Source organism: Nyctereutes procyonoides, unplaced genomic scaffold, assembly GCF_905146905.1.
Source record: "Nyctereutes procyonoides isolate TBG_1078 unplaced genomic scaffold, NYPRO_anot_genome, whole genome shotgun sequence".
Classification (NCBI taxonomy): Eukaryota; Metazoa; Chordata; class Mammalia; order Carnivora; family Canidae; genus Nyctereutes; species Nyctereutes procyonoides.
This window is the reverse complement of record NW_026575043.1, coordinates 41,223,922-41,238,088: the sequence shown is the minus strand read 5'-3', so window position 1 is coordinate 41,238,088 and position 14,167 is coordinate 41,223,922. Positions and strand designations below refer to the sequence as shown.

The following is a 14,167-nucleotide window of genomic DNA, read 5'->3' as shown; positions in this document are numbered from 1 at the left end:
TCTTTCTCCAAATTCCAGATTCATTTGTAGGGTCACATAAGTCCAAACTTTTCAGGAAACTATACTGGTTTTCTTCCATCATATTCAGTTTGTTTTCTCCCACAATCTTTCTGAAACAGACAAGAACTTTAGAAGTATGGTGTGAAAGGGAATCGGGCTCATTAACACTTGGAATATAATTATGCACAAATGTATTCATTACAGTATTTCAGCTGTTTGAATGATATAGACACAGCTAATTCCAAAGCATAAAGAAACAATTACCCTCAAAGTATAAATACAAATATTAATCACATGGTTCAGTTGACAAGAACCATATTTCTTGGTTAGAGTTTGAGTTATGTTTGACTGTTTGAATCAAAAATCTGAGCTGGGTTTGGGGTTTTTTTTGTTGCTTGGTTTTTTTGTTGTTTTGTGTGTGTGTTTTTTTTTTTTTTTGTCCAGTCACATGACATGCCAAACCATCTTGCAATGTTTTAAGCCTCCTGTTGGGTTTTGGTGTTTGAAATGTGTTCTAATTAAAAATGACTTTGGGAGAGAATGGTATGTAATTTACCAGTCTTGCAATGCTTACCTATAGACAGACTTTTAGTGTTCAGAGAAACGAATGGTGGGAGAAGAGGCTTAGTGTTTCTTGGTACTCTTTGATGCCAGGCACTTAAAAAGTTGGGGATGCATAAAGTATAGGTGAAGAGTGGCAAGTGTTAAGCCTGGAGAAGTCTATAAGGGTCCTGATCATAAAGGGTCTTAACTTTATTGTGTGGGTGGTGCAGAGCCAGTTATTATAGTTTAGAGATGTTGTGCCCAAGATTACGTATCCGAGAAACCACCAAGGAGACGACACTGATGCAAACACACAAGGGTTTATTTACAAGCTCGAGCTTGGGTCCAAGTATACCCGACACCCAGCGGAGCAGGGACTTGGACTGGTGGCTCTGTGAAGGACAGATTGGAGTGAGGCAGATTTGGAAGCAGGGAGACCTGTTAGAAGGCTGTGCGGTGGTTATCCTGGTGAAAGGCTTTAAGGATCATACCTCCGGCAGTAGTCAGTTGGATGGGAGGAGACCAGCTTGAAAATATCCAGGAGGTAAAAGTTAAATATAAATGGTACTATACTTTGCACATTCCCTCACCCCTTTTTTGGCTTATATTTTTAGATATTGATATTTTTTCTTACTCAACATCAATTTTGAGATGTATCATGTTGTATGTGTAGATGTAGATGATCGTAATTGCTATATGGTGGCCATTGATGAGTAAGCCTAATTTACTGAACCATCCCCCTTTGAAGGGAGAGGTAAGTTTAGTTGCTCCCTTTTTCCTCATATTATAAACAATGCTTACTGAAAATCCTTTTATATGAGTCCTTGTGTACATGTGCAAAAGCTTTCTCCGCTTAAGGTAGATTTCTACAAGCAGAATTGTGGATATATTCCAGAATATAAAGGATTCTTGAGTATATGAGAAAAAGTATATGAGTATAAAGGGCATGCATAACAGGCACTTTATAGAAGAGAACATGAGAATGGTCAGTAAATACAAAAAGATGTTCAATATCACTGGTAGTCAAGAAAAAGAAAAATTAAAGCAACACTAACTAACATACATTTCAAACTCATAAGATTGACAAGGATTAGTAAATAAGAGACAAACGTTGTTTGAGCCCATGTGCTGATGGAAAGGGACTGTGAACTGGCCTGTCCCTATAAAATGATGGATGCAGTAGGAGCCCATCAGGTGAGAGGACATCCCGTCCCCGTGTCCCCAGAATTCCACCTGTAGGTGGCTACTCCAGAGGAACTCCCATACAGTGTGCCTTTTTTACTTAAAACTATTAGAATAGATGATCCACTTCATTTTTATTTATTTATTTTTAAATTTTTAAAAAAGATTTTATTTATTCATGAGAGACACAGAAAGAGAGGCAGAGACATAGGCAGAGGGAGAGGCAGGCTCCCTGTGAGGAGCCTGATGTGGGACTCCATCCCAGGATCCTGGGATCACAATCTGAGCCAAAGGCAGATGTTCAACCACTGAGCCACCCAGAAGCCCCTGTCCACCTCATTTTTAAACTACCGAACAGTATTTCCTGAAAAAGAGGGACTGTGGATTATTTAAATGCCTCATTATTGGTAGATATGTAGGTTTGTTTTTCTTCTATTGTTTAAACAAATGCAGTGCACATCTTTGAATATGCGTCTTTGGGCACATAGGAACAATCTTTCTCTAGAATAAATACCAAGAAATGGCATAACTGGGCTGAAGGATAAGAACTTTTAAAATTTAAATAATGCTGAGTGAAAGAAACCAGACATAAAAGGCTGCCTATTGTGTGATTCCACTTATATGAAATGTCCAGAACAGGCAAATCCGTAGAGACAGAAAGTAGATTTAGTGGTTGCCAGGGGCTGGAAGGAGGAGGAAATCAGGACTTCACTGCTAAATGGGTATGGGATTTCTTTTTGGGGTGAGGGAAATATTCTGGAATTAGATAGTGGCAGTAGTTGTACAACATTCTGAATATCCTAAAGACTGCTGAATTGTATGTTTACAATGGTGAATTTTGTGTATTTATTGGAATAAAAAACATTAAATATGTATGGCCAAATTGTCCTCCAAAAGTTTTGTCCTAATTTAACTTTTTTTTTTTTAAAGATTTTACTTATTTATTCATGAGAGACACGGAGAGAAAGAGAAGCAGAATCATAGGCAGAGGGAGAAGCAGGCTCCCTGTAGCCTGATGCAGGACTGGATCCCAGGACCCCAGGATAATGACCTGAGCCAAAGGCAGATGCTCAACCACTGAGCCACCCACACATCCTGTTCTAATTTAACTTTTAAGAACAGCATGTGAGAATACCTGTTTTTCTACATCCTCAGCAACAGTGGATGTTAATAGTCTTTCAAAATTTTTGCTAATCTGACAGAAAAAGAATTTTTTTCCTGAAGTTTTCGTTTCCTGATTACCATAGGGGCTGAGAATATTTTCACAGATTTACTTGTGATTTGTATTTCTTTCCTCTGTGAATCAAGTGTTTAGAGCTTACCCATTTTTCTACTGTATTGTCTTTTTCTAAATGATTTATAGGAGCTCCATATATTATGGGTGTTAACCTTTTATCTCTTTTTACATGTATCAGATTTGTCAATCTTTTTCTTTTTATGTTTTGAGTGATTTTAGAATGGTTTCACCAACCGTTGTACACATATCCTATATTTTGTTCTGGTATTTTTATGGATTTTCATTTATAGGTTTGAGTCTTTAATCCACCTGGAATTTAGTGGACTGGTATGTGGTAAGAATCTATTTGTTCTATGTATGTATTGATCAAATCTTTGTTTTGTGAAATCCTGTTCAAAGCATTTGGTCTAATTTTCCGTGTATATAGAGGTTGGATAGCATTTCACATCCAGAAAAAGTTTCTATTTAACCTAAGAATTGACTTCAAGAGTCCTTTAAATGGTGAGCTCCTTTCTTTCTTGAGTTTAAATTCAATTGGCTTATATTAGGGTGGATCCAGGTTTTGTGGGGCTTAAAGTTGATAGAACTTAGGGGCTTCTTTTTTTGGAGGGGGGGACTTCTTTTTTAAATGCAAGAATACCAAATTGTGAATATAAAATTAGATTCAAGCCTACCCAGGTGTGGGGACTTAAAAACCCAAACTTCATTAGCTTTAAAGTAAATTCACTCCAGGCTGTTTTTAGAATGCATGTGTACAGAGAGGGTGAGGGACAGCCATCTCCATCTACGGAGTCGCACGACTTTCTTTTATCTTAACCAACTGCCACCACTTAAAGATTTTCTCCTCCTTTTGTTTTTTAAGGAGACATTTGAGAGCAGACACACACATCAAGGTGGCTTTAATGTTGTAAGTGGAGTTAGTCCAGTGATGAAGTTCCTTAAGCTGCCTCTGCATTGCTCAGATGTGTAACATTTGATCACTGAAGTAGCTGGGAGCTCAGTATGATAATGTGGGTCATTAATCTCATGAGCCTTTGGAACCTGGATTTACAACTTTAACTTTGCATATCTGCTTACTTCTGCATTTAGAGTTTGGTCAGCACCATTAAGAGGTTTGCAAATGCAACTAACAGCTTGCTTTCGCATCCTACTCCTTCAGAAATCAGAGAGGCAAACAGTGGCCAATGTCATAAATAATGCAGAGGATAATACTGACATTTGCAATAAGCCAAGCACTATGTAAAAATGCTTCTCTAGATCATCTTCATCCTCATCACCCCCTTACCAGGTAGGCACTATTATGACCCTGGCTTTTCAGATAAGAAAGCTGAAGTTGAGAGGGAGGATGTCCCAGGCCTCAGAGGGATACTCCAGACCAGCCCCCCTTCAAAATCCTCTAAGACCAACACTCATGTGACAAATTAGGAAAGAGACTCAGAGGTAATGCAATCAGAGTTTTTGGCCTTTTTTTGGTAAGATTTTTATTTGTTTGACAGAGCACAAGCAGGGGGAGCAACAGGCAGAGGGAGAGGGAGAAGCAGGCTCCCTGCTAAGCGAGGAGCCCAATGTGGGGCTCAGTTCCAGGACCCCGGGATTATGACCTGAGCCGAAGGCAGATGCTTAACTGCTTAACTGACTGACCATCCAGGCACCACTGAGTTTTTGTCTTTTGATATCCGGTTGTATTGAGTGCTATGTGTCAAACATAGTTTTACAATTTTTATGGGTATTATTTCATTTAATCCTCCCAAAGTCCTGTAAGACAAATAGTGTCATTATCCCCCATTTAACAGGTGAGAAAACTGAGACACAAAATTTTCTAAGATTACAGCTACTAAGTGGAAGAACTGGGATTGAGCCTTTAGCAGCCTGCTTCCAGAGCTAGGCCGCTGCCTGTACTCTGCAGCTCCCTCCCAAGACAATGCCCTTAAAACTCAGTCCAGTTACTGGCTCATCACATGCTCAGGCCTTTGGGACATCAAGAGATACCAGGTTCCTTCAGGTTTTTTTAAATGAAGACATGCCTAGACAGAGGTACAGAAACTGTGGCATATTTTAAATATTTAAATTTGACAAGTTAATTACTTTAACATTCATAAAATAGCGTGGTACAATTCTGCTATTTGAAAGATAATGATGAGATTCATAGAAAACATTAATTAATTCATAGTGCTTTTTTAACAGGGTGGCATGGGAATAAGGCACAATTTAAAGTTGCTAATGAACATTGTTCAATCCCAAGAGACAGGCTTTGATTTTTATATTTAATATGTTTATAGTTGCTTCTAAGAAATACCTTTATTTTGGGGGGCGCCTGGGTGGCTAAGTCACTTAAGCTTCTGACTCTTGATTTTGGCTCAGGTCATGATCTCGTAGTCATGAGACTGAGCCCTGTGTTGGGCTCATTACTGAGCGGGGAGTTTGTGTAAGATTCTCTCCTCTCCCTCCCTCTGCCCTTCCTCACTACCCACTTGTTCATGTGCGCTCTCTCTCTCTGAAAAAAAGAAAGAAAGAAAAATGCCTTCATTTTTTTTATTCCTGGTCAGACTTAAGTTTTCTCGGAAAGAGAGATTTTTTCTTTTTTCTTCTTTTAAAGATTTTATTTATTTATTTGACAGAGAGAGAGTGAGCACACAAGCAGGGGAAGTAGCAGAGGGAGAGGGAGAAGCAGGCTCCCCCCTGAGCAAGGAGCCTGATATGGGGCTCAATCCCAAGACCTGGGGATCATGCCCTGAGACAAAGGCGGCAGACACTTAACCGACTGAGCCACTCAGGCGTCCCAGGGATATTTTTTTCTTAAATCAGAATATGAATTTCCAAGTTATTGTCCCTGAATGGGTACATTAAAATACAGGGCCTATTTCTGGCCCCACTAGTCACTTGCTCTGTAGCTTCAGGGAAATTAGTTAACCTTTTTCTCATTTCTTTGTGCAATGGGAATGACAGCATTGGTATCAGATTTCTCCAAAGCACTTTTCAGAGCCTGAATGAAAGGTATTAAAACTACTGCCTGCGTTATTCCCAGCTCCCAACCTAGCAATTGGCTCCAATTACCATCCACTTAGAAGGATTTGTAGGTAAGACTCTTATCACACGTTGCTAATTACAACTTTCACAGTTGTGTTTTGTTATTTCCTTTCAAAAGCTAATGTTTTGGTAGTGGCTGCTTTCTTTGTGGGTTAGAAAACAAAGCTACATTTCCATACAAATGTCACATTCTTATTAGCACATCACCCATCCATCCCTCACAGGATTATACAACTCTGTTCATAGATATAATCAGCTTTGTATTTTCATTCAAGGATAACAAACTAGCAAGGTTGAAATCTTGACTTGTCATTGGAACTGAATTGGAACTGAATTGCTCCCCGAGCTGGGAGGGGATAAGATAGAGTCGAGCTCTGTTCAGAAATGGCATTTGTCTCTAGAATCTCAATCACTTGCCCTCCCTTTCTTCTCCTTCCAGTATGGTGACTACGACCCCTCTGTTCACAAACGTGGATTTTTGGCCCAAGAGGAATTGCTTCCAAAAAGGGTAAGAAATCAATCCCCTGTTTGGGGAGACACAGTGGAGATGTGGTCTATGAAAAAGGTAACTGGGGGACTTGAAGGAATATTGGAAGTACCTGGCAAAAACATTTAAATAAATATTTTGTAATCAATCGTGAATAAGAAATGTAGAATTTCTGTTAAGAATATTAAAAAGCACTGGTTCATGAAGTTCGTTTACCATTGCCAGAGCTAGCATGGCCTTGAATGTTTGTTTCCTTCAAAGTGGGTGAGCACCGGTGATTCCCAGGAAAGACTGTTGGAGCAGCATGTGTTCAGCTCAGGGAGCTGAGCTGTTTGCAGTGGGGCAGGGAGAACAGAGATGAATTGGGGTGGACATTGTTTTAATCCTTGGTGGTGTTTTTATTGTCCATTAGCCACCGAAGCAGGCCTTCCCTCCCTTTTGCTGCTCCCCATTTTATAGCTCCACTCATCTGTCATGTGTAATAAAGGCCTGCTTCTCACCTTTCCCTGACTTTCCCTGCTCCTTTGATGGCTTTTGTGCAGAAGGAGGGAGCAGCACATACAGTTTGGCCCAGCCAGCAGACCCAAGATTAGTGAGCACTTCTGACAGAGCTTGGCCGAGCTCCTCCCTCTGGGATGCACAGCCCGAGAAAGAGGGGCTGCAGCTGGGCAAGGGGTGCACTTAGGCCTGAGTAAAGGTGCACCCTTCTAAGTTGTGACTCAGATTGAATGGCGCTTGTTTACACACCCACCTCTGCAATGTTACTGGCTCCTTATATGTGGCTTTTTAAAAACAGCTTTGCTGTTTTGTAAAAATGATGCATAATTATAAAAATGGCAAACAATACCCAAATTTTCTTTTTGTGTGGGTTTTTTGTTTCACTCTATTTTTTGGTAGGTAATAAATCTGTATCAAATGACTCCAGAAATGTGGGAGGAGAGAATTACAGCCTGGTACGCAGAGCACCGAGGCAGAGCCAGGTGAGGCTGCTTCATTATGGGTTTACATTTCCATATGGGTTTTTTTGTTGTTCTTGTTGTTTTGTTTTGTTTTTGGAATACAAAATTAGGACATGCTTGTTGAACAAAATGCAGTACCGAGGTATATAGAAGGAAAAGGGAGAGCTGGGAGTAGCTGGCCTTCAGTTTTGTGTCCTTCTTTTAATGCGTGCACAGTCTGTCCAGATGTATAGACCCATTACATTCATTGGTAATTCAGTGTCATGTTAAGGATTAGAGTGTATGGATATCCCATAGCTTTTTTGTCCATTCTTCTACTGATGACATTTGGAAAAGCTATAGATTTTTGCTTCCTGCAGTGTACAGTCTAATATTGTTATATAATTAAATGAGTAGTTCTGAGGATACATTCTTTGCAAGAGTTGCTGAGTCAAAGGATGTGAACATTTTGTGTTGACAGGTGCCACTAAATCGCCTTCCAGAAAGATTGTACCTATTTACCTACCTACCAACAATGTATGTGCATGTCTTCCCCCCTCATTTCTCTCCCCAATATTCATTTTTATCAATCTAATTTTTGTAATCTAAAAGGTGACTTATTGAATCTTAAGTATTCATTAGCATTTCCCTGATCACTGTAGGAACTGATCATCTTTTCATTAGCCTTTAAAATACCATCCTCTTAAAAAAAAATACCATCCTCTTCTCCAAATCAACTTCCTATAATGTGCTTTTGTTTTAAAAAATTTGTGTACTGAAAAGTGGACAAGTCATAAATGTACCACTCAATGAATTATCACAAAGTGAAAATACCGTGTAATACCAGGTGACGATAGCACATGACCCCCCTGCCTTAACTCACCATCCTTCCTGCTCAAAGCTAATTACTCTTCTGATCCCTAATTCCATTGAGTAGTGGTGCCTGTTTTAAGTTTTTTATAAATGCAGTGGGACAGCCTTTATTTTTTGTGTCTCACTTCTTTTATTCAGCATCATATTGTGAGATTTGGGTTTGTGGTATGTAACAGCAGTAAAATTTTCATTTTCATTGCTGTGCAGAATTCCACTATATTAATAAAGCGTGAGTTATCCATTGTACTACTGATGGACATTGAGGGTGTTGGTCTGTCTTTTGGTTTTTGCTATTAAAATAACATCAAACAATTTTTCAAGAGTTATTATAGCAATTTACATCAGCAGTGTGTGTGATTTCTAGTTGCTCCACATGCTTGCTAACACTGTATGTTCTCTTAGGCTGAATTTTTAAAATTCATTTGAGAACATTTTGAGATTGGAGAAAGACAAGAGGCAAGGTCATAGTGAGATCAAGTTAAAATATTTCAATATTGTACCTATTTGGAAGTTTTCTGCAAGTCATTGCTGCTTTAAGAGCTTACTTTAAATTTGACTCATAGCTTAGAAATAGGTGACCTGGCTTGGATTTTACAGCCCAGATATCTCTTGGCCTAACCTCCAACAGCACCCAAAGAAATAAAAGTCAGGAAGGTAGCTCTCAGAGAGAATTGTTTGAATACCAAAACCTAGGTGAAGAAAGTTCACAATCAGATAAAGCCACAACTTAGTTCTGCATATCCAAATCCATTTGAGAGGTGAAGATAATATACCACGTGCTTTCTTGAATTCCTTGAGCCGAGTATCATTATTTACCAAGGACAAAGCATGAAATTGAAGCCAAGAGACACTGTAATGAATCTGTTCTCTGGCTTTTATGGGGATGGGAAATTCTGCTTGACCTCGGTGTGTTTCATAGACTTAGGGCTGGGAAGAGCTCTGTTGGTATCTGCTCTGGCTGGCACACAGGTTGGCCCGCCCTCTGTTTTCTCACTTAGCTCCAGTGACAGCGTCTTTCATTCTCCTCACAGGGATGAAGCTGAAATGGAATATTTGAAGATAGCTCAGGACCTGGAGATGTACGGTGTGAACTACTTTGCAATCCGGGTGTGTTGAAGCCTCTTTGAGTTCCCTGTGTATAAACAGAGACTGAATCAGATGCAGACTGCTAAAATGGGTTACTTCCTTCTTCCAGGGTGGCAGACTCTTTAATGGTTCAATGGAGAAGAAGAGAAGAGGAAGGAGAGAGGGTCTTATAGTCTCATTTTCTATTTTTGGACTTCAGTTAGATCGTAGGTAATTGTCAGTTGAGCCCCCAAGGGGACTTGGGCCTGGTCCTATGCTCAGCAGAAACCTGTTTGAATGTTCTGAGTGTAAGGTTTGATTATTTCTGGCTCTTTGGGATCTGGCCCACAGAGAGTACCTGTAAATACTTTCTTCCCCCAGGCCACAAGGAAGAGTAAAGCTGCTTTTATAGATTACTGATTTGTTTGGGTAGGACTCTCGTTCTCACTAGCAGGCTAATTGGTTTTCTATTTAGACCATTAATAGTCCCACTGTCCTCTGGGAACTCACTGCTTCTGCACCAGAGGCTTCTGTTTTCAGTCCTGGCTCTGTGAGCCTCTTGAGCATCTTTCTCCAGAGGTTCTGCTGCTAGATGCAGCACATGGGAGCTCCTTCCAGAGGAATTCATGCAGTTGGCTCAGGTACTCTATTGCTGGTTCCAAATTGCAGATAAGTAGATGTTAAACAATCACCCACAGCAGTCTGCCTGCCTGCCTGCCTGCCTTCCTTCCTTCCTTCCTTTTGAGAGAGGGGGGTGGTGGGAGGGGCAGAAGGAGAGGGAGAGAGAATCTTAGGCAGACTCCACACCCAGCACAGAGACGCTGGGGACTCAATCCCAGGACCCTTGAGATCATGACCTGGGCCAAAATCAGAAGTCAGACACTTAACTGACTGAGCCATCCAGCGCTTCAGTGGCTCACCCTTCATACCATAATTATGGTTTGCTTTCCTTTTTTGGGTTCCTATAAATTTTGTATGCAATTTAAGTAAATTATAATACTTTATTTTTTTTTTAGTTTTTTTTTTAATTTTTATTTATTTATGATAGTCACACAGAGAGAGAGAGAGAGAGAGAGGCAGAGACACAGGCAGAGGGAGAAGCAGGCTCCATGCACTGGGAGCCCGACGTGGGATTCGATCCCGGGTCTCCAGGATCACGCCCTGGGCCAAAGGCAGGCGCTAAACTGCTGCGCCACCCAGGGATCCAATTATAATACATTTTAAATAATGTAGGATAGCTTTCTACCTGATTTGTTTTTTAAATACAAAATTTTTAATGGATTGCTTTGTATAAAATTATACTGGCAAGTTCTGTTATTTCATATAGTAAACAAGTGCCTAAAAGACTTTCTATATTAACGCAAAAGGTTACTTTCTTAAGTTTTATTAATTTTTATCTGCTGATTGTCTGGTTTGTTTAAGGTCAGACTAATTTAACACATTTCTGTGGTTTTGGCCACTTAATTCCTCTTGGCCCATATGCCCACCATCTAGATACTAGAAAAATAGTGTTTTACAGTCCTTAAAAAAAGTTTCTTATTAGGAAATATTTCTATAGCAGATTAAAATACACAATTGTGTGTGTGTATGTGTTTTGTATTACGCAGTAGACATGGCTAATGGATATTTTAGTGTCTTTTGTGTTCAAGTTCCCCTGATTTCACCATCAACTAAGAAAATTATGTGCTTGAAACAATTTAACAGAGACTGCTTGAGTCCTGCCTCTCTCTGTTTATTCTCTCGAAGTGTTGGGAGTCATGATAGGAAGCAGAGGGTAGAATCCTTTTTTATTTTTTTTAATTTAAACTAGTTACAAACATAATGAATTATGTCATTTTCCAAAATGTACCGCAGCACTTAAAAGTACAAAGACTCACTTGTGGGACGCCTGGGTGGCTCAGTGGTTTAGCGCCTGCCTTCAGCCCAGGGCATGTTCCTGGAGACCCGGGATTGAGTCCCATGTCGGGCTGCCTGCATGGAGCCTGCTTCTCCCTTTGCCTGTGTCTCTGCCTCTCTCTCTCTGTCTCTCATGAATAAATAAAATCTTTAAAAAAACAAAACAAAAAGCAAAGACTCACTTGTGTTAGTGCAGTAGTTTTAAGAGCTTTGCAGACAAACAGAGGAATCTCTCTCAAGGTTTGGTAATAGCACCGGACTTGGGGGCTTTTGAAGGAGTAAAAAGATTTATCTTGGAGCACTCACTTGTCCACCTGACACCTATTGTTAGATTGGTCCTTCTTATCACAGTCTGAGCACCTTCTCGGTTTGCAGACCTATTTTCCTGCCCTTGAGTCTGGTTCAGTTTCCTAGTTGTCAGCAACAGGTCAGATGCTTTAAGTCCTTGTACAGGGAGCTTCCTTCTATTACCACACAAAGGCCACACCACACAGTGCAGGTGTATGGGCCTTCAGCCTGAGGATGTAGCTTCCAGGTGCATAGCTGGGTCAGTGATCTGGGGGTCCAGGACACTTGCTCTATGTCTACTCTGACTGCCAACCAACATATGTACAATCAGTTAACATTTCAAAAAACTTTATTGAGGTATAGTTTCTTTTTTAAAAGATTTAGTTATTTGAGGAAGGGTGGGAAGGGGGAAGAGGGAGAGAATCTTTTTTTTTTAAATTTTTTTTAATTTTTATTTATTTATGATAGTCACAGAGAGAGAGAGGCAGAGACACAGGCAGAGGGAGAAACAGGCTCCATGCACCGGGAGCCCGACGTGGGATTCGATCCCGGGTCTCCAGGATCGCGCCCTGGGCCAAAGGCAGGCGCCAAACTGCTGCGCCACCCAGGGATCCCTAGAGGGAGAGAATCTTAAGCAGATTCCCCACTGAGCATAGAACTCAACCTGTGGCTTGATCCCAGGATCCTGAGATCATGACCTGAGCCAAAACTAAGATTCAGATACTTAACCGACTGAGCCACCCAGGCACCCTGAGGTTTTTATATACAATTCATTCTGGTAAATTTTTTCCAATATTCTATTATAAACAATTTCGAACATATAAGAAAGTTGAATTTTACAGTGAATATCCGTATATACCCACTGTCTAGGTTCTATAATTAACATTTTACTATATTTGCTTTATCACACTAAGAATACATTTTAACATACAATAAAACCATTTGGGGACGCCTGGGTGGCTCAGAGGTTGGGCATCTGCCTTTAGCTCTGGATGTGATCCTGGGCCCCGGGATCGAGTCCCACATCGGGCTCCTTGCAGGGAGCCTGCTTCTCCCTCTGCCCGTGTCTCTGCCTCATTCTCTCTGTGTCTCTCATGAGTAAATAAATAGGATTCTTTTTTTTAAAAAAAGAAAACCCTTTGATCCCAGCACTTAGAGTTTTCTTTCTAGTGGGGCACCTGGATGGTTCAGTTAAGTGTCAGACTCTTGATCTCAGCTCAGGTCTTAATCTCAGGGTCATGAGTTCAAGCCCTGCGTTGGGCTCTACTCTGGGCATGTTGTCTACTTAAAAAAAAAAAAAGAATTCTCCTTCTGGTAGTACAGCTACGTTTTCTTTTAATGTAAGAGATGTTTAATCCTACAGGTTTTTGTTTTTGTTTTTGTTTTTTAATCCTACAGGTTTTTATTCTACATCTATGATAACCTGATTATAATAGTTCCCCCTCATCCACAGAGGTACCTTTCCAAGACCCCCCCATGAATGCCTGCTACCGTGGATAATACCAGACCCTATGTATACTATAATATGTTTTTTTAAAATATGTATACTTGTGTTAAGTTTAATATATAAATTAGGCACAATGTAAGAGAGTAATAACAATAATAACAAAAAAAGAACGGTTATAACAGTATACTATAATAAAAGCTATGTGAACATGTTCCTTCTCTCTCAAAACATCTTATTGTACTGTACTCACTCTTTTTATGATGATGTGAGATGATAAAATGTCTACATGAAGAGACGAAGTAAAGTGAATCACTAGGTGTTGTGATGTAGCATTGGGCTACTACTGACCTAATGGTAGTTCAGAAGGAGGATCATCTGCTTCCAGACATTGGTAACTGAAACTGTAGAAAGCAAAACCACAGATGAAGGGGGGCAGGGGATGACTACAGTATTTAATTGAAGGTAACAATGCTTAGATTGCTGCTATATTAGCCATCGAGCCAGTAACAGAAGGTCCCAGTGACCCGTCTCTGGGACATGCGCCCTGAGAACTGTATTTTGCCTCTGCCTGCCCCAATTTAGGAAGCTGGGGGCCCCCTGGGTTACACAATAGCTGTGACTTCTGTTGAGGCCTGTTGGAACTCGTCAGATATAACAGTGTATGCCAGTTTCTTTAGGAAGTTGAATAAAATTTTAAACTTCCACCAGTGCTGATAGTGACTGATCTTTGTTCAATCTACAGAATAAAAAGGGCACCGAGTTGCTGCTTGGAGTGGATGCTCTGGGGCTTCACATCTATGACCCTGAGAACAGGCTGACCCCCAAGATCTCCTTCCCATGGAATGAAATCCGTAATATCTCATACAGCGACAAGGAGGTAGGACATGCTTCGCATGCAGATGTGCCAGTCACGCAGCTTATGGACTTTCCCCCTCTCTCCTCCTTGCTGTAGTGGTCCCGAGCCAGACTTCTCCTTGTTACCAGTAAAATCCTTTAATCCCCAGGCTTTGGGTTTTTGGTTTTTGTTTTCTGTTAACATCCTATTTTCAAATGGCATCCCTAAACCCCCCTGCTGACTAACAAGAGGCTGGGGAGCTCAACTTGTCAAGACTTACCTCCAAAGAATAGTAAACAATCCAGAAAGTAACCTCTTCTTATTACACTAGGCTTTCTATTTCTAGAGA

At 40.4% G+C, this 14,167-nt stretch overlaps 1 protein-coding gene across 5 annotated transcripts in view; it reads left to right on the top strand.

Moving 5' to 3' along the window:
* Positions 1 to 14,167, top strand: part of NF2 (NF2, moesin-ezrin-radixin like (MERLIN) tumor suppressor) — a 79,744-nt gene that overhangs the window by 34,686 nt on the left and 30,891 nt on the right. For 4 of the 5 annotated variants that reach the window (XM_055321951.1, XM_055321952.1, XM_055321953.1 and 1 more), the window contains 4 exons: positions 6,429 to 6,497; positions 7,374 to 7,456; positions 9,319 to 9,394; positions 13,726 to 13,860. In XM_055321951.1, coding sequence (XP_055177926.1) covers positions 6,429 to 6,497; positions 7,374 to 7,456; positions 9,319 to 9,394; positions 13,726 to 13,860 — 363 coding nt within the window. The other variant, XM_055321954.1, reaches the window with a different exon arrangement.